Source organism: Ornithorhynchus anatinus, chromosome 10 (genome assembly GCF_004115215.2).
Source record: "Ornithorhynchus anatinus isolate Pmale09 chromosome 10, mOrnAna1.pri.v4, whole genome shotgun sequence".
NCBI classification, from domain to species: Eukaryota; Metazoa; Chordata; class Mammalia; order Monotremata; family Ornithorhynchidae; genus Ornithorhynchus; species Ornithorhynchus anatinus.
The window spans coordinates 39,841,135-39,862,715 of NC_041737.1; the positions used below are offsets into that span (position 1 = coordinate 39,841,135).

The following is a 21,581-nucleotide window of genomic DNA, read 5'->3' on the forward strand; positions in this document are numbered from 1 at the left end:
GAGCCCATAATTCCAGTCTTATTCTTGACACCCTCCCTCTCTTTCAACCCCCATATTCAGACTATTGCCAAATCCTGTCAGATTTTCCTACACAACATTTCCAAGATCTGTCCCTTCCTCTTCATCTAAACGACCAAGGCCTTAGTATAGTGCTCTTCACACAGTATGCATGCAATAATAATAATAACAATAATAATAATAATAATACTGATGATATCATTTAAGCGCTTACTATGTACCAAGCACTGTTCTAAGCGCTGGGGGGATACAAGGTAATCAGGTTGTCCCACATGGGGCTCACGGTCTTAATCCCCATTTACAGATGAGGGAACTGAGGCGCAGAGAAGTTAAGTGACTTGCCCAAAGTCACACATCTGACAAGTGGCAAAGTTGGGATTAGAACCCATGACCTCTGACTCTCAAGGCTGGGCTCTTTCCACTGAACCACGCTGCTTCTCTAATAATAATGTTGGTATTTGTTAAGCGCTTACTATGTGCAGAGCACTGTTCTAAGCGCTGGAGTAGATACAGGGTAATCAGCTTGTCCCACGTGAGGCTCACAGTCTTCATCCCCATTTTACAGATGAGGGAACTGAGGCCCAGAGAAGTGAAGTGACTTGCCCACAGTCACACAGCTGACAAGTGGCAGAGCTGGGATTCAAACCCATGACCGCTGACTCCCAAGCCCAGGCTCTTTCCACTGAGCCACCCTACTTCTCTAACATATTTCTCGGTAAATGCCACTGATTCACTGAAATGCAAACACAATTACAAGTCATAAGAGGGGAAGAATAATAATAATAATAATGTTGGTATTTGTTAAGCGCTTACTATGTGCAGAGCACTGTTCTAAGCGCTGGGGTAAACACAGGGGAATCAGGTTGTCCCACGTGGGGCTCACAGTCTTCATCCCCCTTTTACAGATGAGGGAACTGAGGCACAGAGAAGTTAAGTGACTTGCCCACAGTCACACAGCTGACAAGTGGCAGAGCTGGGATTCGAACTCATGAGCCCTGACTCCAAAGCCCATGCTCTTTCCACTGCGCCACGCTGCTTCTCTGATCAAGAAGTATCAAGATCATCTTGATCAAGAAGTATCAAGATGAAGGTGGATGCAGCAGGAGCTGACGGGAGTTACCCGACTGCTGCAGAGTTAGCAGAGAGGGATGCCATCTCCATTTTACGCCCAATGAATCAATCAATCAGTCATCGGCATTGAATGTACACTGTGTGCAGAGCATTTCTACTAAGCGCCTGGGAGAGTACATTACAAGAGAGTTGGTAGACACAATCTCTACCCTCAAGGAGCTTACAGTCAGTAAATGTCATTGACACATTTGTGTAACTATATTATTCATCTACAGTGAAATACACAATTCTGAAAAATTTTGGCAAACACAGGGTCCCCGACCTTGGTTTGGCAACCCATCGAAGAACCAATCCTCTACTTATAACATTGCTCCTTTGAACAAAAATAATACTGAATTGTGTTTCAACTGTGTCATCTGAGGACTACCTTTACTTTTCAAAGTCCCCAAAGCTTATGTTAGCATTTTTCTGTTTCAAAGAGTTTATCAAAAGTTTATAGTTAATTAGTTATCCTGATTTTAAGGAAATTCCTTATTTTAAAAAAAAGACAAAAATTCCTCATTAATCTTTGTGGATTAGGAGGAAGTAAAGCAATCAAGCTAAAACAACCTTGAAATAATGATTGACAGCCAACGTTAAACAGTAACTCTAATATTTAAATACTAAAGAGCAATAACAATCTAAGAGGACCACATGAGTGGCTTTCTTAAAAAGCACTTTGCATTAGTTAATAATCTAAGCCCAAGAGTTGATACTTTCTCAAGTAAAACCAAACAAAATATTTATTATTTCACCAAGTAAACTAGCACACTGAGGTCCCAAGTGTGGGCTTCTAACGATTCCTCAAGGCCACAGTTCTAGGCCTCTGGGAAGATCCTTCAGGGGTGACTTCTCACTGCCTCTCTGGCCGTTGGTCGGGGCCCGGTTTGACCTGTTTTGTTAGTGACTCTGCTCTGGCCACCTCCTTAGCTCTACTGCTTCTCTATCATCTCTGTGCCAGCTTCACCAGTCTCCCCCTCTTCCTGCTCCACTTGTCTGGCTAAAAGGGCCAACGCCATCACTATTTTGGCTTCTCTGCTTTCAAAGTGGCTGGAAATGTCACCGGGACAGATGAGAACGAGGCCTGCTCCAGAACCTTTTAAGGATCTCAGAAAAACAAAACAATGGCAGTAGAGATGGGAGCAGAGTCCCAGGGGATAAGTGAACAGGCAGGAAGAGGAGGCGGGGCAACATGGTAGAGGGAAAATGGCAGCAAAAGCCAGGCTCACCCACCAGCTCCAATGCATGGCCCATTCATCAATCAATAACATTTACTGAGCACTTACTGTAGGCAGAGCACTGTACTAAGCACTTGGGAGAGTACAACATAACAATACAGTAGACACATTCCCTGCCCACAGTGAGCTTACAGTCTAGAGGGAAAGACAGACATTAATATAAAGAAATTATGGATATGTACATAAGTGCTGTAGGGCTGGGAGGGAGGGATGAATAAAGGGAGCAGGTCAGTGCAACGCAGAAGGGAATGGGAGAAAAGGAAAAGAGGGCTTAGTCATGGAAGGCCTCTTGGAGGAGATGTGCCTTCAATAAGGCTCTCTTGAAGATGAAGAGCATTCCTAGCCAGAGGCAGGAAGTGGGTGAGGTCGGGTGAGATAAACGAGATCAAAGTACGGTGAGAAGGTTGGCAGTATAGGAGCCAAGTGCGTGGGCTGGGGTGTAGGAGGAGAGTAGCAAGGTGAGGTGAGGGGGTGGGGGGCAAGATGATAGAGTGCTTTAAACCTAATGGTAAGGAGATTCTGTCTGATGCGGAGGCGGATGGTCAACAACTGGAGGTGCTTGAGGAGGGGTGAAGCACGGCATTTAGGCTTTAGCAGAAAAATGACCCAGGCAGCAGAGTGAAGTATGAACTGGAGTGGGGGAAGAGACAGGCGGTGGGGAGGTCAGCAAGGAGGCTGATAGAGTAATCAAGATGGGAGAGGATCAATGCTTAGATTAACATGGCCCCAGTATCTGCTTGACAGAAAGTCCCTCAAGTCAGGAAGGAAAGGGACTGAGGTGAAGAACAGGCAGATGCCCAACAGCCAAGAGATGCCAAACAGGGACAGGTTTCAGGCCTTCTGGGCTCCCACTTACACTTTCCAGGCCTATTTAAGTGAAGCAGCGTGGCTCATTGGAAAAAGCACAGGCTTGGGAGTCAGAGGTTATGGGTTCTAATCCCCTGCCTCTTCCACGTGTAATAATAATAATGTTGGTATTTGTTAAGCGCTTACTATGTGCCGAGCACTGTTCTAAGCGCTGGGGTAGACATAGGGGAATCAGGTTGTCCCACGTGGGGCTCACAGTCTTAATCCCCATTTTACAGATGAGGGAACTGAGGCGCAGAGAAGTGAAGTGACTTGCCCACAGTCACACAGCCGACAAGTGGCAGAGCTGGGATTCGAACTCATGAGCCCTGACTCCAAAGGGCTCCACGTGTCAGCCTGTGACCTGGGGCAAGTAACTTAACTTCTCTGCGCCTCAGTTACCTCATCTGTAAAATGGGGATGAAGACTTTGAGCTCCACATGGGGCAACCTGATTTCCTTGTATCTAGCCCAGTGCTTAGAACAGTGCTTGGCACATAGTAAGCGCTTAACAAATACCAACACTATTATTTAAGTGGCTGTTGGTTCGTCGCAGAAACCTGAGAAGAGTAGGGGCTGGAACAGACTCAAAAAATTATCTAGGAGTGAAGTCGGTGATATCACTCTTCAGTCCGAATCTTGATTCCTACAGAGCTGGGTACCCGTGGCCCACGGAATTATTTCGAGAACGATCAAATCTGCGGATGATGACACTAAGTGAAATTTCCTTTGAGTGAGGGTTGGGCTGAAAAGTCACCTCACAGCCGGTATACGTCCCCTCTACTGTCCTGACGAGTTGGCTATTGGCAGCGCCTGGTATGGTTGTTTGCTCTGAGTTTCAGTCTTGCCCGATTCTCCAAATGTTCATTGGAAAAGAGCTCAAGAGAAGCAGCGTGGCTCAGTGGAAAGAGCATGGGTTTTGAAGTCAGAGGTCATGAGTTCAAATCCCAGCTCTGCCACTTGTCAGCTGTGTGACTGTGGGCAAGTCACTTAACTTCTATGTGCCTCAGTTACCTCATCTGTAAAATGGGGATTAAGACTGTGAGCCCCACGTGGGACAACCTGATTCCCCTGTGTCTACCCCAGCGCTTAGAACATTGCTCCGCACATAGTAAGCGCTTAACAAACACCAGCATTATTATTACTCCTTTCTTGATTGCAGCATACCGGGCTGGTCTGTCTGCTGCGGTTATCTTCTAACCCCGAACCGTCATGCTGCACTGTTGGAGGCTCGACTTAACTGCCTCCTTAAAGTGTTCCCTCTGTCCTTCCCGTCATTTTGGTTAGCTCATCTCAGCTCACCCTACAGCAAAGGCTTGGGTACCCTACCACCTGTCGCTGATTCTCCCCTCGTCACTCACCCTGCAGAGCATTCCAAGCGCTTAGTCCAGTGCTCTGCACATAGTAAGCGCTCAATAAATACTATTGAATGAATGAAAAGAGCAGTGCTGAGGTGAGCCTAGCCTATAAAGCAGTAGACAGACTTCATTCTAGGACCTAATACTTTGCGATCCTGACTTGTCCTGGAAGTTAAGTCTTCCACGTGAGCTTCGCTGATGGCACTGCTTAAGAAGCCGGACGCGTCTGTGGGGAGGGATATCCAAACCCCATCCTGCGAGCCAAACCCGGTCCTTTGGATGCTTGAATACGGCCTGTCAAACAGCAGGTGCAGCAGCCTACGCCCTTGGCTATCGGCAAAATGGCTCAGTATAGGACCAAACTGGCTCATTCCAGGGTGAGCCGACTGAAGGTTGAAATTACTGCCTTGACAAGGAGCTCCATTCTTTGAACGCCATATGCGATGGGCTACCATTAGCAGGCATCGAAGTGACCTACCATTGACAGGCATTTATAAATCTGCCCCTTGAGAGTGTTTGGAAACCACTGCTAAGAACCAAAAGAACGCTCTTTTGTCCTTCAACCCGGCCTGAAGCTTGATGCCACACAACTGCCGCATTCTAGCTGACAGGATCCCAAGGAAATGCTGATCTGCCTATTTTGGTTTCCTACTTAACTATCAGTACGTCGTTAGACAGTGTGTTGCCTACTTAGCAGGGATCTTGAGCTGCAGTCAGTTCCATGGTGCCAAGGAAAACTGTTTGTGCAGTTCGTTTAATATGCTATGTAGGTCTCATGATATACTCATCTGCTTGTCAGAGATGACCACAAAAATCAATCTGGGGAAAGAGAGGAGGAGAAAGAAAAGCCACAGACAGAACCCACAAGCACAGATCCACAGCACATGATGAGTATTGATTTTGGTCCTACTGGTGAACTAAGCCAACATTTCATTCATTCAATTCATTCGGTCGTATGTACTGAGTGTTTATTGTGTGCAGAGCAACACGATTGTTGAGCCTGTTTATACATACAAGTTCAGGTGGGGGAAATGGGACAAAAATTTAAAAGGAAATAAATCTGGAATCATTTCAATAGAAAACAAATAATTTTGCGAAAGGTTATCACTCTGCTACTGTTCTGCTGTTGAATTTCAAAACTAAATGTTTACCAATGCAGTTGCTTAGAACTAAGGTGATGAAACATTATTTATTAATCAAGTTCAAAGGGTACAGCTAATGGCAATAATAAAATACACTCTGAGATTAGAAGAGTTGCCATCTGCCAACTGATGATTTCCCATCTGCTAACAAGGTGCAAGGAATTAAAACTTTTCAAGTGCCAAGACTACAAATAAAACAATGACATGCCAACCTTTTACAAATCCCGTTCAGTTAAGTTTATAAGACGATCACCTAATCATCAAGTTTTTGAAGCAAAATTTAAGTGCAAAGTCCTAAAAAGTCTCCAATAATAAAGCTGATTCACTGTATTTCCGGTCAGAAATTCTTACAGGTTCTGCTCATAAAGTTGGGCACTTCTTCATATTTCTGTCATAATGCAATATTTGTAGCCAAGTAATTAACTCTTACGATGACAGGAAAAATGAACTATGCACAGTAACTGCAGAGCTGTTTCAGAATTTAATGAATTACATAGCCTAATAAAAACAACTCACCTGATTTACACACGAGCAGAGCCACTCAATTCACCCCGCAAATCCCAAGGTCAGGGACTTCTTCTTTTCTATTTTTAAGTTAAATAAAATCTCTTTTATTGCCTATGACCTGACCAAACGCCCTGGCCAAGGTTAGGTGAGGTGTCGGTAAATATCAAGAGATAAAGCTGATGGATCCCGCTGTAAAAACGGGTTGCGTAAACACACACCACCTTGCTGAAACAAACTGGACTGATAGGGCATTTTTTTATATGAATGCTAAGTCTTATCAAGCAAATGTCAAGTCTTTTAATGTGAACTTTCCACAGTACATTCATTCTCCATACCCTTACAAAGTTCGAGTCACAGGGCTTTAAAATAGTATTGCATTTTGTTCTGGGTATTAAATAACCAATATATTACTTTTTAAAAAGAGTGTTCAGGCACCTGGTTAGCAGAAAGAATTAATGCGCCTCCCTAGCTTACTAGTAGGGGAGGAGTAACAGCATTAACATAGATTCAGCGCTCACTGTGTGCAGAGTGTTGTATTAAGCACGGGGAGAGAAAGTACAGGCAGGGATCAGATATGGGACTTGTTGGGAGGGAGAGGGTTTCTGGAAGGGGTAGGAAGCCTGTTGTAAATCACTGGTGGGATACAACTGTGCTAGCGTAATTTCATGGGGATGGGAGAATTATGCCTTTCACACGCTAAGAAGGGGAGTGGTGCTAGATGTCGACCGACAACCTGGATTAGCAGTGGCGGGTTAGTAGTTGTGTGCCTCTGTCCATTCTGCCATTTTTACATTAACACCTCAAAAAACTTTGTGCATGCACACGCACACACAGTCACATAGAGGTGGGTTCGCGTGGTTATTTTCAAAATGAGATTTATCTTGTCGTGGAATGTATCTTTTCACCAGGGAAAGATTCATTGAGTTACACTGTTAATATAAAATCTCTGAGAAACTCTGAAATATTTCACACCCACTGATAAGACCACTTATGAGTCAGAAAATTATTTACCAAAAAGATCATTTAACTGTGTGAACCTGCCATCTACCTCAGAGAACAAAACAAATCTATATTAGGCAATACATCTTAGTTTGAGACCAGACTCCCTCAAAGAATTTGATCAAAGTTTTGATAAAATGCATTTTTTGCAAGGCCAAACTATTATATCAGTTATTTGCTAATAACTGAACTTACTAAATGATCTCTTTCATCCTTATTTTCTGAATTGTAACTGGAGCTACTTAAAAAAGTTTTGGAAAAAAGTAAAAAACACGCTGTTCTAAAGAGTAGAGGGAAAATATTTTAGGTTAACTGAAGAAGAAAATGAAGACTTACCTCAATTTTGAAAATGAAACATTCTGTTTCCCATTTATCTGAAAGAGAAAAAGGCCACTACCTTTCCCCATGCCTCAGTTTCCACAGAGTGTAGAAATAAAGCCCCTTAATTCACTCATTAATCAATTCTCCAAATACAAGAAAAAACGAGTTGCCCTCTGTGATTTTTTTTCTCCCTGTGGAAACAAACTTGAAGACTTGGGGCCAAGAGAAGGAAAGGCCAGGTGGAATTCATACTATTACTAGGCCAGACCAGTGGTCTGCCCTGCCCAGTTTCCTGCCTTTGACAGCTACTACAGGTGGCCTGTTTAGAAATAAAATAAATTGATTCACATTATTCCTGTTGAAGAGACTGTCCTTAGAAAATAAGTGTTTAGTAAAAATCAGAAACAAATATTGCAATCTTCGTTCCCCATACCTGCAAGTAGCATTAGGGCTGGCATTTCTTGAAAGAAGTAGCTCTGCAGTCTTCAAAATCCGTTCTTCTGGAACTCGAGCTGAACATGCAGCCATCAGAACAGTGTGTTGATCTACATTGAACAGTACCATTGAAAGAAAATATACATCTATTAGGAGAAGCAGGGTGGCTTAGTGGAAAGAGCAAGGGCGTGGGTGTCAGAGGATGTGAGTTCTAATCCTGGCTTCACTACTTGTCTGCAGTGTGACCCTGGGCAAGTCACTTAACTTCTCTGTGCTTCAGTCACCTCATCTGTAAAATGGGGATTAAAACTGTGAGCCCCAAAGCGGGACAACCCGATTACCTTGTATTCACCCTAGCGCTTGGAACAGTATTTGGCATGTAGTAAGTGCTTAACAAATACCATAATTATTATTATTATGATATATTAAAATACTATTTGTTTTCAGAGGTGATGGTAGCGCAATATTGAATTTCTTTCTGGCATTTGGTAGGAGTCCTTTCATCTTAAATTCTGGCTCCAAACTGTAATTCTGAAAGGAGGACACCGCCTCTTTACTCCCCTAGTTCCCATCGGCCCTAAAGTACAACTTTTTGTTGTTGTTATTTGTTTAGCACGTACTATGTGCCAGGCACTGTGTTAAGTGATGGGGGTAGACACAAGCTAGTCAGGTTGGACGTAGTCCCTGTCCTACATGGGGCTCCCAGTCTTAATCCCCGTTTTAAATATGAGGTACCTGAGGCACAGAGAGGTTAAATGACTTGGTCAATTTCATATAGCAGACAAGTGGTGAAGCTGGGATTAGAACCCAGGTCCTTCTGACTCCCAGACCCATGCTCTATCTATTAGGCAATGCTGCTTCTCTCTTCAACAGCATCATGCATTCGATGCTGATAGTCACACTGCTTTCCTGGGAACCACTGAATGGGATGGATTAAAAAAAAGGGAGAACGTTATGAGAATTAATTTACCTATTAGGGATGAGTTTTTATAACTACAGGTTTTCATCCTTTGCAAGGGTGTTTCTATATAAATTGACAACCGGATAGGGCAGCCTATAAAAATCTGGGACTGTCCCAGATAAACTGGAACGAGCCGTCAGCCTAGCTGGCTCACCCTATTTCAAGAGACCATTTCACGACATCCAGTTTGCAAAGTAATTTGGTATGTGCTCTCGAAACTGAACACCGGCTTCTTTCAACCTCTAAATCATTAAATACTTAATTAGAGTATTAGGCACAAACCTGTGTCATATATAACTTGGGTCTTGCAAATATACAGTCAATGAGAATCACACAAAAGCTATGCAGCGAAGGGGTGGCTAAATTGTGGCTCTTCTCAAGGTGTGTCGCTCATGTGCTATATTGCTACGATGGCAGGGTGCTGCTTCTTCAACACCTGTGGGGGACACCCCCTCCCCTCCCACCACTGACCCCCACCCTGGGTGTCTCTTGCATTGCCACCACAGCTCATCACTTCTCCACCCGCCCCTCTCCACCCCCCCACATTCCAACCCCAAGATACATCGGCTTGCCATTCGGGTTACTGCAGCTCTTAGTCATTTTAAATTTTTGTTCTGCCGCTCTTCAGTGCAAACGACTTGAGCAACCCAGGATAGTGTTTATGTTAGTTCCGAACCTTCTTACCTTTTGAAAAGCTTGCATTTGCACCTCTGTCCAACAGGATACGCACCAGATCAACATTAGCGATGCTAGCAGCATACATAAGGGGAGTCCATCCGAACCGAAAACTTGAGTCGACTTGCATGCCTATCAAAAATAAACACCCCATGTGACCAAGAGCATTTTTTTTAAAGAGCAACCCTCCAAACCCCGAGAATAAGTATCGACAGAGTCACGCTTTAACCTTATTCCCTTTTAACTTTTAGGAAATCCTAAATAGGAACAACTGGTTCTTGACAACCTGGCCTTGCCACTTAATGGTACCTTGGCCTACACCTTGAAGCAATTTTCAACTTCTGGTCTACCCAAAGATGCATCATGTTGGTTCAATTTTGTTTCATAGGGAGGCGTGAGAGTTCAATTCACAGATGGTTTATTGTCAATGAAGATTATCAGCTATATGTTGGGCCTTCCAAAGCATTCTAGGATTCTACACATCCTGAACTCAACGCTTTCCTCTGTGGAGGGAAAAACAGGCCATCCAACTGACAGTGCTACTACTCTGCTGCTCTACTCTTGCTAAGTTTGCCTGGTCTTTTTCACTTAGCATAATGACCTATAGTCAAGATACATGTTTGCCAGGACAGATGGTGATTCTATCACTGGAACAGAGATGAGAGAGAGGGAAAAGGGGATTGTTTCCCTCTGATGTCCTGAGGGGCATAATATTGAAGTCCCTGGAGGCCCAGAGGAGATCACAGCACATTAACTCTACGAAAATTCAGTTCGAGTAGGATCTCCTCAATAGTGTGACTAGTAATGGTGTGGATAGAGCAAGAGGCTGGGAGTCAGAAGGTCATGGCGTGGGTTTTTAATCCCGGCTCTGTCACTTGTTTGCTGTGTGACCTTGGGTAAGTCATTTCACTTCTCTGGGCTTCAGTTACCTCACCTGTAAAATGACTCCCACATGGGACAGGGACCATGTCCAACCCAATTTGCTTGTATCCACCCCAGCACTTATTACAGTGCCTGGCACATAGTAAGCACTTAGCAAATACCATAATAATAATAATAATGATATTCTTACTATTAATTCTCTAGCCAAGATATTTCCACACCACAATGTCGAATTCAGAGGTGGGTCAATTCACCAAATCTCAGAGCTGCATTAGCCATCTTGGAAAGTAAAGAGCTACAAATGAGAAATGCTCATGGGCCTACTTGTGACTTACTCTCCTGGATTCCAGGGCTGAAACTCCCATCTTTTTAACTGCTAACATTCCACCTTACTTTCGGAATGGTGGGTGGGAATGAAACCTGGCCAGTGAACTATTAATTCTGAAGTTTTGCAAACACTGCAGTCATTATTGGAAGCCTTTTGCTTTCTTCCTAGGGGCGGCCCTCCTGAGCCCATAGACTCTACCTGGTGGAGTTTACAGTGCACACGCAGATGGGCCGCCACGCAGGTTGCTTTGCCTGAAAAGTCCGGTTGTTTTTGTGCCAAATCTCAGATAAGACAACCTGTGACCATAACCCTTTCCACCCACCTACACAGCAAAACTGTTCTCAATTACTGGAGACAACAAAATTATTTTTCAAGCAACCCTATCCCATCACTGAAGTCATAAAGACCAAGACAGGCAAAGATGTGCTAACAGTTCTCCCCTTCCACAGCTGGGCCACTGGCCAACCTCCGCCCCAAAAACTGGGCCGGCTGGTCAACCTCGGCCCCCCATCCCTATCCCCTGCCCCTGTTGGGCAGGGATTGTTTCCATCTGTTGCCAAACTACATTCCAAGCACTTAGTATAAGTGCTCTGCACACAGTAAGTGCTCAATAAATACGACTGAATGAATAAATAGTTTAAAAGATGGGTCTAGTCTTATTTCAATAATTTTATCAGTGTAAAGCTACTTGCTTGGGAAAACAATTTATTTTTTTTTTGGTTTTCGGGGGGGTCACCTTGGGCTTGGGCATTTTCTACTGTGGCTGGACCTTTTTGATTCTCCAAGCCCCTGAAGTCAGCCTGGGCTGTGAGTGAATTTTCCAGGGTGGCAGGAGGCTACTGAGAGCCTCAACATTCATATAAAATGTCAGACTAGCAAGTCACTTAACATCTCTGGGCTCAGCTACCTCATCTGTAAAATGGGGATTAAGACTGTGAGCCCTACATGGGACAACCTAATTACCTTGTATCTACTCCAGCACTTTGAACAGTGCTTGGCTCATAGTAAGCGCTTAACAAATACCATCATCATCATCACCCTGAGCCTTGAATCAGGTCAGGTGTGCATCAATCGTCACAGAGCAGTCACCGAGTAACACCGAGTACCTCAATTGTGGCATTTTCTAGTTACCGTAGCCTAGTCACGGGTGTGTTACCAGCACTCACAGTGAAATAGGGGTCAGAAGTTAAGGTTTCCCTGCAGAAAAGAGAAGAAGGTAAAAGGAAGAGGAGAAAGAAGAAAGTCTTTGAAAGAGCAACTCTTCTTGGGGGGGAAATCTCAACTCCCAAATATTTCTGGTCCAAGTATGGAGCAGTGCAATTGTATAAACCTTCACAGCGGCCTTGCATTCTAGCAGGTGGTGAAACCTCTGGGAGAGGAAAAACTGGGGGGTGGGGGGAAGAAAGGGGGAAGAAGACAAGAAAGTGGAGATCTGGGAAAGGTGCGGTAATTAAATGAGACATTAAATGCAGTATAAAAATGAATAACAAAAGACTCCTCGACAAGGAATTCAGGTAAGGCCATTTTCTCTTCATTCTTGTTTTAGGTCTGAAAATGGTTCCTGGGGCTCTGACTGCTTAGTCTTTACTCAAATGATTGATTTCTTTTCCACTAGGCAAACGGGAAATCCTTCAAGTTTACAATTTCCCCAAATATTTTACATTAATAAAGTCTTTCAGAGAACCATGGAACCCAAGATTTTTTTTTAATCCAATCTCCCTTTCCTCTCTGCCTCCGGCTACCCAAGCATCTACTATGTATGGAGCAAAATGAAATAGACTAAAAAATTCTCAACCACTAGTCTAGTGCAAGCAAATGGCTATCAACTATATACCAAGCTGTAAGTCGTTTTAAGAACCTGGACTAAGAAGTGTTAATTGGTGAGGCAAATTGTAAAATTACCATCAAGTAAAAAGAATATGGCAAAAGCTCGTTTACGAAGGTCAAAAAAAATGAAAAGCAAACATTTTTCTGTTCACAAATTTCTTCTAAAACCATAAATTTACTCACAAATTTCTTCTAAAACTTCATAAATTTACACCATTCTATCCAGTAATTGTAAAAGTATAAAGTAGGTCTCAGACAACTAAGTTTGGAATTTCCTTTAATTTGCTATTAAAAGAAACGGGGTGGGGTGTGCTTGAACATTTCTATCTATGGCTATTTTATTACATCTCCTGTCACTATGTTCTACACATTTCATGCTTCGAATAGTCTCCTGCCAATCAATTTCAGGTGTTAAATACAATTTTAGAACACAGCCAACCTAGAAACTGTGGGGAGACCTATAATTCTGATAAGTAATTCGTAACCCTGAAGTTAGTCCAGCAACTCAGTTTACTGAGCACCCACCATGAGTAGAGCGCTTTTTTATTACGTGTTAGGAGCGGTATGGAAAAATACCAGCTCAGAGGTGCCGAAAAGCTCATCTCCAGCAGCCTGTAGCAAAGCAACTTATGTTTTAATGTTGCCATCGCCCACTCGAGTGGGTCTCACCCTTATTCTGGAATGGCTTTGGGATACTCAAGAGAGCACTGTCCCTCAGGGTTTCACAGAGAGATGCCACTCTTCCCACTTTTGACGTGAAAAAGATACTTAAGAATAATAATAATGTTGGTATTTGTTAAGCGCTTACTATGTGCAGAGCACTGTTCTAAGTGCTGGGGTAGATACAGGGTAATCAGGTTGTCCCACGTGAGGCTCCCAGTTAATCCCCATTTTACAGATGAGGTAACAGGCACAGAGAGGTTAAGTGACTTGTCCACAGTCACACAGCTGACAAGTGGCAGATTTAAGAAACAGAAATGTAACCTCTTTTCTCTATGGTTAAGTGCCAGGCTCTGGACCCAGGCAGAAGCCACCACAAGCAGGAACACAGCTGTTTTCACAACTCCATCAGGGACTCAGATGCTCCAGCCCCATGAGCTGAACAGAATCAACTGGCAGGCCGGACCCAACCTATTGGTGGGATTTTGGCTCACCCTCATTCTAGTGAGTCTGAGCCGGCTGGAGCTAATAATAATAATAAGGCTAATGATAATATCTGTTAAGAGCTTACTATGTACCAAGCACTGTTCTAAGTGCTGGGGTAGATACAAGGTAATCAGGTTGGACACGGTCCCCATCCCACATGGGACTCACATTCTGCAGCCTGGCTCAGTGGAAAGAGCCCAGGCTTGGGAGTCAGAGGTCATGGGTTCAAATCCCGGCTCTGCCACTTGTCAGCTATGTGACTGTGGGCAAGTCACTTAACTTCTCTGTGCCTGTTACCTCTTCTGTAAATTGGGGATTAACTGGGAGCCTCACGTGGGACAACCTGATGACCCTGTATCTCCCCCAGCGCTTAGAACAGTGCTCTGCACATAGTAAGCGATTAACAAATACCAACATTATTATTATTTTACAGAGGAGGTAACTGAGGCACAGCAGACAAGTGGCAGAGCTGGGATTAGAAACCACATTGACTCCCAAGGCCATGCTCTTGCCATCCACCTTCAGCAATATTCAATTATTCATTTGGTCACTTCCCCCAGTATACTGATGTTACTGACCACTGCATCCTTGTTCTTGCTCCTGCTATACCAGCACGATCGAAATCTGCTATCCTGCTACGTCCACAGCAGGGATCATGGTTTTGGCACATGGTTGCTGTTTACCAGAACAGTAAACACGAAAATACCATCGACTGATTTGACTAACAATTAAACTCAATACAGACCAGGGCAGCCAGAAGGTCCTGCATAGTTAGAACTTTGCCTATGAACCTAATCTCTAAGGAGTGTGACCGAGATAACACTGTAACATTACTTATAGCCACAGTCGATCTTCTCTTAAGCAAAGAGATCGTTTTTGGGCACAGATCCCCAGTTTTCTTTTCATCGAATAGTGTAATGTTGGTATTTAAGCGCTTACTAGGTGCAGAGCACTGTTCTAAGCGCTGGGGTAGATACAGGGTAATCAGGTTGTCCCACGTGAGGCTCACAGTTTAATCCCCACTTTACAGATGAGGGAACTGAGGCACAGAGAAGTGAAGTGACTTGCCCACAGTCACACAGCTGACAAGTGGCAGAGCCGGCACTCGAACCCATGACCTCTGACTCCCAAGCCCGGGCTCTTTCCACTGAGCCACGCTGCTTCTCTAGTGTAGTTCAGTAGAAGTTTTGAATGAGCCCAAGTTCTATTCAAAATCCATCCATCTATTCCACCTAATGAAATTGGGCTCTTACGAGGATATCTAGTCCTCTATGAAGCCCAGTAGGTTCAGCTCTTGCGTTTTATGCAGGTAGCATTACGGAGCTTCAGACATGATCTAAACGCCAGGTGTCTGCTGCAGTAAGCACCCTCTTGCTTTAAAGGACCAAGACGCAGACTGCGATGACGGGAGCTTTACTTGACTGCCAGAAACAGCCTTCCAAAATGACGACGCAAATTCCACCACTTTTCAGTGGGAGCGTGATGACCTGCTGAAATACCATACAACTGTTTTGAGGGGATAGATTCCTGGCTTATGAGAGCAAATCAGCCACTGGGCAATCTTTCTACTTGTGTCGGACCCATCTTCTTTCATTGTGATGACCTCCGGGGAGAGCTGACTTCTTCCCAAGTCCCACGAAATGAGGGACACCACTGTCTGGAGCTGGTTCTCAGTCACGCAATGAGTGACCCAGGCTAGTGACCTGATGCGGCCAATTAACGACCCTGGGGAGTTGGCAAGGTTCTACACCTCTTGACATCTGGGTTGAAGGAAGTGTAAACCGGACCCAAAGAATTTCTCCCCAAAATGCAATGTAGTCTGGCAGCTAATGCAGTATTGATACTGACAAACATCAACAGTCATGACGAGTAGTGTACACAACTTTACATTAACCCAAACAAAAACAACAAAATGCAGTATTGATATTGACAAACATCAACAGTCATTATGACCAGTGTATGCAACTTTACACTAAACACAAATCAAAATGCAGTATTAATATTGACAAATAGCAGTCGTTATGACTAGTGTCTAAAACTTTACATATACTTTACTTAATACACTAGACTTACTATACTATACTTACGTAAAACCTTAGTGTATAAAACTAATCCAAACAAACACAACAGCACAAAAACCCACAGATTGTTTTCCATGCCTGGAATGCAGATCTAGCCTAAAAGCTAATGCTCAAAAGTGGTTGGGTTAAATTTGAGTTATTACATCACACCAGAGGTCAGAGTGGAACTTAGAAAGCAATATGGAAGCAGGGTGGCTTAGTGGAGAGAACCCGGTTTTGCAAGTCAGGGGTCATGGGTTCGAATCTCAGCTCTTCCGCCTGTCAGCTGTGTGACTTTGGGCAAGTCACTTAACTTCTCTGTGCCTCCGTTACCTCATCTGTAAAATGGTGATGAAAACTGTGAGCCCTATGTGGGACAACCTGATTACCTTGTATCTACCCTAGTGCTTAGAACAGTGCTTGGCACATAGTAAGCGCTTAACAAATACCAACATTATTATTATTATTACAGTGGATTTATTCACATTATATTTTATTAAAACATTATCCACAGGGTCTCATAAATTTGATTCAAACAGTACAAGATAGGGACTGATCCTCAAAATAAGTACAATTTACTTCAGATAAAGGCACGTGTTAGATCAATTGGTTTACAAACATATTTCACTTCTGGTGTGAAAGTATTCTTAGCTGGCTATTATTACTAATAATAATTATGGTACTGAAGAGCTTATATTTACTAAGCATTCACTGCATTAAGAGCTGCGGTAGATACAAGATGACTCAGTTGGACACATTCCCTTGTCCTACATTGGGGCTCACAGACTAAGTAGAAGAGAGTAGGATTTATATAAGAAATGATATCTGTTAAGCACTTACTATGTGCGAGGCACCATACTAAGCGATGGGGTGGATACAAACAAATCAGATTGGACGCAACGTGGGGCTCACATTCTCAATCCCCAATTTACGGATGAGGAAACTGAGGCCCAGAGAGGTGACTTGCCCAAAATCACATGATGGACAAGTGGCAGAACCAGGATTGAACCCATGAACCTCTGTCTTCCAGGCCCGAGATTTATCCACTATTCATTCATTAGTATTTATTGAGCGCTTACTATGTCAGAGCACTGTACTAAGCGCTTGGAACGAACAAGTCGGCAACAGATAGAGACAGTCCCTGCCGTTTGACGGGCTTACGGTCTAATCGGGGGAGACGGACAGACAAGAACAATGGCGATAAATAGAGTCGAGGGGAAGAACATCTCATAAAAACAATGGCAAATAAATAGAATCGAGGCAATGTACATTTCATTAACAAAATAAATAGGGTAATGAAAATATATACAGTTGAGCAGACGAGTACAGTGCTGAGGGGATGGGAAGGGAGGGGGGAGGAGCAGAGGGAGATGGGGGGAAAAGAGGGTTAAGCCGCGGAGAGGTGAAGGGGGGGCGGTAGAGGGAGTAGAGGGAGAAGGGGAGCTCAGTGTGGGAAGGCCTTTGGAGGAGGTGAGCTTTAAGTAGGGTTTTGAAGAGGGGAAGAGAATCAGTTTGGCGGAGGTGAGGAGGGAGGGCGTTCCGGGACCGCGGGAGGACGTGGCCCGGGGGTCGACGGCGGGATGGGCGAGACCGAGGGACGGTGAGGAGGTGGGCGGCGGAGGAGCGGAGCGTGCGGGGTGGGCGGTAGAAAGAGAGAAGGGAGGAGAGGTAGGAAGGGGCAAGGTGATGGAGAGCCTCGAAGCCTAGAGTGAGGAGTTTTTGTTTGGAGCGCAGGTTGATAGGCAACCACTGGAGGTGTTTAAGAAGGGGAGTGACATGCCCAGATCGTTTCTGCGGGAAGATAAGCCGGGCAGCGGAGTGAAGACTAGACCGGAGCGGGGCGAGAGAGGAGGAAAGGAGATCAGAGAGAAGGCTGACACAATAGTCTAGCCGGGATATAACGAGAGCCCGTAGCGGTAAGGTAGCCGTTTGGGTGGAGAGGAAAGGGCGGATCTTGGCGATATCGTAAAGGTGAAATCGGCAGGTCTCGGTAACGGATAGGATGTGTGGGGTGAACAAGAGAGACGAGTCAAGGATGACACCGAGATCGCAGGCCCGAGAGACGGGAAGGATGGTCGCGCCATCCACGGTGATAGGGAAGTCTGGGAGAGGACCGGGTTTGGGAGGGAAGATGAGGAGCTCAGTCTCGCTCATGTTGAGTTTTAGGCGGCGGGCCGACATCCAGGTGGAGACATCCCGGAGGCAGGAGGAGATGTGAGCCTGAAGGGAGGGGGAGAGGACGGGGCGGAGATGTATATCTGTGTGTCATCTGCGTAGAGATGGTAGTCAAAGCCGTGAGAGCGAATGAGTTCACCAAGGGAGTGAGTGTAGATGGAGAACAGAAGAGGGCCAAGAATTGACCCATGAGGAACTCCAACAGTTAAAGGATGGGAGGGGGAGGAGGCGCCAGCGAAGGAGACCGAGAATGACCAGCCAGAGAGGTAAGAGGAGAACCAGGAGAGGACGGAGTCCGTGAAGCCAAGGTGAGATAAGGTGTGGAGGAGGAGGGGATGGTTGACAGTGTCAAAGGCAGCAGAGAGGTCAAGGAGGATTAGAATGGAGTAGGAGCCATTGGATTTGGCAAAAAGGAGGTCATGGGTGACCTTAGAGAGAGCAGTCTCGGTAGAGTGGAGGGGACGGAAGCCAGATTGGAGGGGGTCCAGGAGAGAATGGGAGTTAAGGAATCTAAGCACTACATCATGCTGCTCCTGTAAAAAAAAAGTCCAATACACCACCTGTAAAAAGTCCATTTTGCCAATGAGGAAACTGAGGCCCAGAAGGTAAGTGATTTGCCCAAGATCCCACATCAGACAAGCAACAGAACCAGGATTAAAACCCATATCCTGTGACTTCCAGATCTGTGCTCTTTCCATTATGGCATAATTTTAGGAAACACAAAATAAGAGCATTAATTCCATACAAAGGGAACTCGAGACCCAAATGGAACAAGAGCATCAGCTATTGCTCCAGCTCCCTAGAGCATTTAAGTGCAGAATTAACTCCAGTTTTCTGCCACATTTTAACATCTTTCGACCACAATCCCCACCCCGTGTGTGGAAATCTCTCAACGATCCCCACACTCGCCTCTCTGACCTCTGAAATGCTCCAAACTGCCCAGGCTCCATAGCAATTCATTTCATTCCTATCTATACCAACGTAAAGAAGACTATTAGATAATTTTAGGTTTTAGTCCTGTTTTACTTCATTTCATTTCCACTTTTTCAGGTTTAGTAGAGAGGAGGGCTGTGAGCTCTCAAACGTGTTTAATAATGGCGATAGCTGCCAACACAGCAGTAAGGAAAGATTTTCATCTGCGTAGACACACAAGAAGGGTCCACTCTGCGTTAAATGACATCATTGATGTTCCGGGGGAAAATGTTGGAAGCTCTAGGAACAGAAACATTCTGGCACTATGCTGCATACAATGCAATTCAATAGCCTTTTTTCCATCACTTACAATTGGGGTGATTGTCTTGATTGTCTTGATTGGGGTGTCCCATCCTCACTGAGAAATTGGTAAGGGTCTGCTCCTCTGCTTCTGCCTCATTTCTGAGAGCAAGGAGAAGAGATGCTATGAACCCTCTCCTGAGTGCCATAACCAGAGTGGAAATGGGAACACTAGCCAGCTTAAAGAATGGTCCTGGGTAACTGTGCTGACCCTTTTCCAAACCTCTGTGGTGCTGCGAGTTGCAGGGCTGGGTAAGCACACGCACACGCACTCCTTGAGGACAGAGATCATGTACTATACTTTCCCAAGCGCTCACTAAATACCACTGGTTGGGTTACTGTATAATCTAATTGGCAGTGTGAGGCAGAGAAGTCGAGGGAAGACTACAACAGAAAGATAAGGCAAATAAAGGAAAAATCCAAGGGTAATTTTGTTTGGGGAAGTAAACCAACATTACTTCATTCATTCCTTCAATAGTATTTATTGAGCGCTTACTATGTGCAGAGCACTGTACTAAGCACTTGGAATGTACAAATAGGCAACAGATAGAGACAGTCCCTGCCCATTGACAGGCTTACAGTCTAATCGGGGGAGACAGACAGAGAAAAAACAATAGCAATAAATAGAATCGAGGGGATGTATATCTCATTAAAACAATAGCAATAAATAGACTCAAGGTGATGTACATCTCATTAACAAAATAAATAGGGTAATAAAAATATATACAATTGAGCGGACAGCACAGTGCTGAGGAAAGGGGAAGGGAGAGGGGGAGGAGCAGAGGGAAAGGGGGGGAAAAGGAGGCTTAGCAGGAGGCTTAGCTGAGGGGAGGTGAAACGGGGGTAGAGGGGCAGCAGAGGGAGCAGAGGGAAGAAGGGAAGCTCAGTCAGGGAAGGCCTCTTGGAGGAGGTGAGCTCTAAGTAGGGCTTTGAAGAGGGGAAGAGAATTAGTTGGAGGTGAGGAGGGAGGGCATTCCAGGACCGTGGGAGGACGTGGTCCAGGGGTCGATGGCAGGACAGGCGAGAACGGGGGACGGTGAGGAGGTGGGCAGCAGAGGAGAGGAGTGTGCGGGGTGGGGAGTAGAAAGAGAGGAGGGAGGAGAGGTAGAAGGGGGCAAGGTGATGGAGAGCCTCGAAGCCTAGAGTGACAAGTTTTTGGTTCATTTTGTTAGTTGAACACTAACTCTCAGTACCATTTTTAACACTGAGTGTACATCAAGAACTGGAGATACAAAAGAAAGCGATTGAGTTTACGAGCTGATACAAGAGGTCTGATGGGCCATAACTTATTTACAAGTTACACATTTTGTTTACCACTTCAATAAGATGGTATAGCCTTTGTATCAGAGAGGAAAAAAAACACCGATACATTCCAATCTCTAGAAGTTATACTTTCAGTAACGTGAACAACGGCGGCTCACTTTGTTCTTCATTTAATCTTTCCAATAAACATTGGTATCTTATTTACAATAAAGACAGAAAAAAACATTATCCTCGCCTTCTGGTAAGGTCTGAAACTGAGAAAGCGTCAGCTAGGTCTGAATATTAATAAAATAAACATTTTTCCTTTAAGCAAGGTAGAAAATGAACCACTACAAAATTGCAGTAATGACTTCCAGGACATTATTAAAACGATTATATACTGGATTTTATGACTTTTCCTGCAGATCAGATTCAACTGTTTCATGAATTCACATTTCTTGTTCAAAATAGGTTACTAATTACTGGATATATTACTGGAAAAACAATAAATAGGTTTATTGTTCAAAGAATGCACAGTTTTCTGTGAAATACAACATGGGCTATGCGCAAAGGAATGGGCTTCATCATCCTTCAGGGTATGGTATTATAGCCTTTGGTGATACAGTGCGAGGGCCATCGGCAAAACTGCTACTTATCAAGCCGCTCATAAAAGTAAACAATTTATGGATATCCAATTTCCGTGGGGAGGAGCTGTCTTAAGAAATAACTGTAAAGACACTGACAGATCTACATACATTCAGTTTACTTATAATGCCAAATTGATTAATCTGGCAGTAAGGAAAATTTGTGAAAATATAAAAGGCCTTGACTGCCTCCCTGTGCAGAACCGCTTCTTCTGACACTGCATTGTGTTCTAGGCAGATAGATGCACAATGTGGGAAGGATGCTCTCTAGTAATGCTGGTGGGACTTACTGAGTTCCAACTAAACACTTGGGGAGTTCAACAGAAATAGGAGACATGGTCCTTGTCTAAGGGGAGCTCACAGGGGAGACAAAGACATTCACAGGCAAAGCAATCT

General features: G+C 44.4%; 1 protein-coding gene across 2 annotated transcripts in view; it reads right to left on the reverse strand.

Moving 5' to 3' along the window:
* The window catches only part of ASZ1 (ankyrin repeat, SAM and basic leucine zipper domain containing 1), a 71,140-nt gene that overhangs the window by 40,065 nt on the left and 9,494 nt on the right, over positions 1 to 21,581 (reverse strand). Inside the window, exons 1-3 of one of the 2 annotated variants that reach the window (XM_029072771.2) lie at positions 19,310 to 19,396; positions 9,619 to 9,741; positions 7,972 to 8,083 (exon numbers count right to left, since the gene is read on the reverse strand). In XM_029072771.2, coding sequence (XP_028928604.1) covers positions 7,972 to 8,083; positions 9,619 to 9,741; positions 19,310 to 19,352 — 278 coding nt within the window. In that variant the 5' untranslated portion in view covers positions 19,353 to 19,396. Of the gene's footprint in view, positions 1 to 7,971; positions 8,084 to 9,618; positions 9,742 to 19,309; positions 19,397 to 21,581 lie in introns of those variants that run through there. The other variant, XM_029072770.2, reaches the window with a different exon arrangement.